Source organism: Tricharina praecox (genome assembly GCF_024521635.1).
Source record: "Tricharina praecox strain CBS 144465 chromosome Unknown BZA05scaffold_44, whole genome shotgun sequence".
Taxonomy (NCBI): domain Eukaryota; kingdom Fungi; phylum Ascomycota; class Pezizomycetes; order Pezizales; family Pyronemataceae; genus Tricharina; species Tricharina praecox.
In genome coordinates, this window is record NW_026250446.1 from 860 (window position 1) to 3,967 (window position 3,108).

General features: G+C 50.6%; 1 protein-coding gene across 1 annotated transcript; it reads left to right on the forward strand.

Annotated features, from left to right (window-relative positions):
* Positions 1-1,691: 1,691 nt before the first annotated feature.
* BZA05DRAFT_422682 (uncharacterized protein) lies at positions 1,692-2,571 on the forward strand (the record flags this gene model as incomplete). Its single annotated transcript, XM_051485806.1, has 3 exons — positions 1,692-1,814; positions 1,863-1,926; positions 2,018-2,571. 3 exons carry the CDS (start codon positions 1,692-1,694, stop codon positions 2,569-2,571), a joined length of 741 nt encoding a protein of 246 aa, XP_051334891.1.
* Between the last annotated feature and the right edge of the window lie 537 nt (positions 2,572-3,108).

The following is a 3,108-nucleotide window of genomic DNA, read 5'->3' on the forward strand; positions in this document are numbered from 1 at the left end:
AAGTGCTGTCAGATGTGGGCGCCATACCGCATTCAGTCGCTTTAACGTTGAGATGATCACTGCTGCTACTCTTATATCCGTCTGGTTTCAACCAACACATGAGAGATAGACATTATCACCACCACCAGGCATTATTAGTTTAACGTTGAAGATGTACGCGTTTCTGCCTGACGAACACAGGCTGCTTTTCTTTCTTTATCAGTTTCGTGTCAATACCTTATGTCCTCCAAGTTGCCCGATCTCACGCCCGGTGATTCCATACCTGCTACGCGGTGAAGGTAAGGATGACATCATGAGACGAATGGTGGCGAAAGGTTACTGAAGAATGACGTATGACGTGAAATGTGTTGAATATAAGCAGCTACACACACCCGAATCTCCCGCTAGGTCGACACGTATACTCCGTCTGATGTTTTGTTTCAACACAACCTCTGTCGGACGCTGTCATTGAATGCTGTCGGATTCCGTTAATGGACACGGCTTCTGATAGAAGATTGAGTGTAAATATCATGCACTGATTACGAGATGGAATGAACATACATGCGTTGAGATGTGCCTCCAGTGGACGATTTTTCAGAGATCCCCACGTGAGATCGGCGATGCCTTGTTTGCCAGTGCAAAACTTCCTTTTCGCACGATTAGTGAATATCTCCCCTCGCACGATTAGTGGCATTTACCTTCGCACGATTAGTGACCATCAGATTTCGCTATCGTTACCCACATGATGATGACGACGGGAAAGGATTGCAAAGTGGTTCCGCACCGATCTGCTCAATTTCGGGGTGGTGCAGTGGATCAATCGCTGGCCGGTTACAGCCCGAAAGACCCCTACGTAATGCCGCATTGCCACAAATCTCTCGTCCCTTCAGATTCCGTCTTTCCACGGCGAGTTGTTACCAGTACTCATGTACACTCTTTCTACCTTCCCACTGCTCATTTCCGACAGTCGTAGCTGTCACCATCGATGACGTGTGCCCAGTGAGGAACAAACACTACAGTGAGGAACAAATAGTACAACCTCTATAGCCACAACGATGCTGTCACTGCGGCGGATAACACTCTGACAAAGTCACGTGTTGCGAATAGCGCCAAGAGGGACGTTCACCGGCAGCAGCCGCCCATGTGCTGTTGTGGAAAACACGTATCGACATTGGATACTGTAGGTTTTCTTGATTTGGAGCATTCACGCAGTGTAGGTGGTGAGGATTAAAACCCTCTGAGTTTACCCTAATCATTGTGATACGCTAATCATTTTCCAGCCTGGAGTTCCGTCTGGGCTTTATAATGAGAGGGGCAACACCAACTCTCTCTTCCTCACTCATCATCTCTTTCCAATCACTTCAATTGTCTACTGAAGGCAACCGGGTAATTTCTTCGACATTCAACTTCATCTTCCTGTTTGTCTTCTCCACCTTTTTCACTCCCTATCCCACATCCTCCCCCTCCGTCCTCGACATTCCAAACATCTTAATAACACCGACTACTAAGCTGACGCAGACAATCACGCGACACACTGGCGGGCCCAACTGGATCTTGAAGATCCAAAGACCTGCCCGTGGGCAGGAGACCTGCTCTCGGACAGAAGAGGTGCTGGAGGGCCACAACCCCACCCCACAAGGCTCATCATGCGGAATCTCGCTACTACTCCCTACCACCACCGCCAGATACACCTCCGTAGCATGCGTTACACCATGATTCTGCCCTTCGTGGGAAGAATCTTCCTTTTCGTGAGATCGACCGCGATTCTCCTGGATGCCGACCGCCAAGAGAAACGCGACTGCGACCCGACAGGAAGCAGTGTGGCATTTGCCATGGTAAAGGCGTCTGGAACCAACTACGACAAGATTCGGCGTTGAAACCAGGTAGTGGCTCGCCTTGGCGACCGCGGCAGGATGATTTGGCGGCGCTCCATTTACGAATCAGAAGGTTAGTGATTCTAATACGGTCGTCTGGCTTGGGCGACCAGGATGATTTCCGATAATGGCGTGTGGATGTTGACTTGGCTTCGCGTACCTAGGAAACTCCGGGATGGTGTTTGATGGGATGTTGCAGGAGATGCTGGTGTTGTTTCTCGGCGTCTACTTTGGACGCCGGAAGACGTGCCCTCGGGCACAAGAGGTGCATGAGGGCAGATGCCTGCCCGCCGGTACAAAAGGTGCCCAAGGGAAGACGCTTGCCCGACGGCACAGGGGGTGCCCGTGGGCGGGAGGTTGCCTGACAGCCGCCAGAGAAGATGGAGCCACCACAAGGATAACTACAGGAGCTGGTGGTGCCGACACGGTGTACGCACTTTTTCAAGGATCTTCGAAGAAAGTCTCAGGCGGCGAGAACGCGCACACAATCAAGGTGTGCAAATTTCAGACGATGGCACGTGTTCCATGCACAGAAGCGGTAGTCAACTACGGTGACGCCGGGAGTGCGGTGCTGGGTCTGGACGCAGCAGGGAGTCAGTTGGTTTTCCTCGGGATGCTTCTGGCGAGGGCAGGCAATGTTGTCCTGTTCGTCCCGCAGGCAGAACTATTTGCGCAGATGGAGAAGAAGACGGGTGTTTCTTGGCAAATCGCGACGTAATAGGTTCTTTTCTATTGCTTTCTGTCGGACATCCACGAGACCACAGGTGGATAAAAGAATTGCGCAGCTGAAGACGAAGATAGGTGTTGCCAGAGAGATTGCGACCGAATAATCGTAGGCAAACTGTACTAGTTATTGGTGGCACAATCTCGCATGCTCAACCAGCTGACTCTACGGCTCTACATTCACGCAATGCACTCGATTATTATCATCGTAAGAACGTAATCTGGTTGAAACCGGGTAATACTCCGCTCGTTACTTCAGTGTGCACCTACAGGTCTGCAATTTGTGCTTACTGCCTCTGTGAGCGCAGGGTACTCTTGTTTATTCATGCAAAATCCCCCGCACTCGTAATGCTCCGCTGTGGAACCTAATATTCCCCAGAAAGGTTTCCTGTTTGAAGCAGGAGGAATAATGCAACCTGGCCAAATCATCAGTCCCGGCTCCGCTGTCACACAGAATCGCGCAAAAATCACTGCGTATTTGAGTCATAATCGTACGCTTTTGAGTGGTACTCTTAAACTCTCGAGTGGTAAT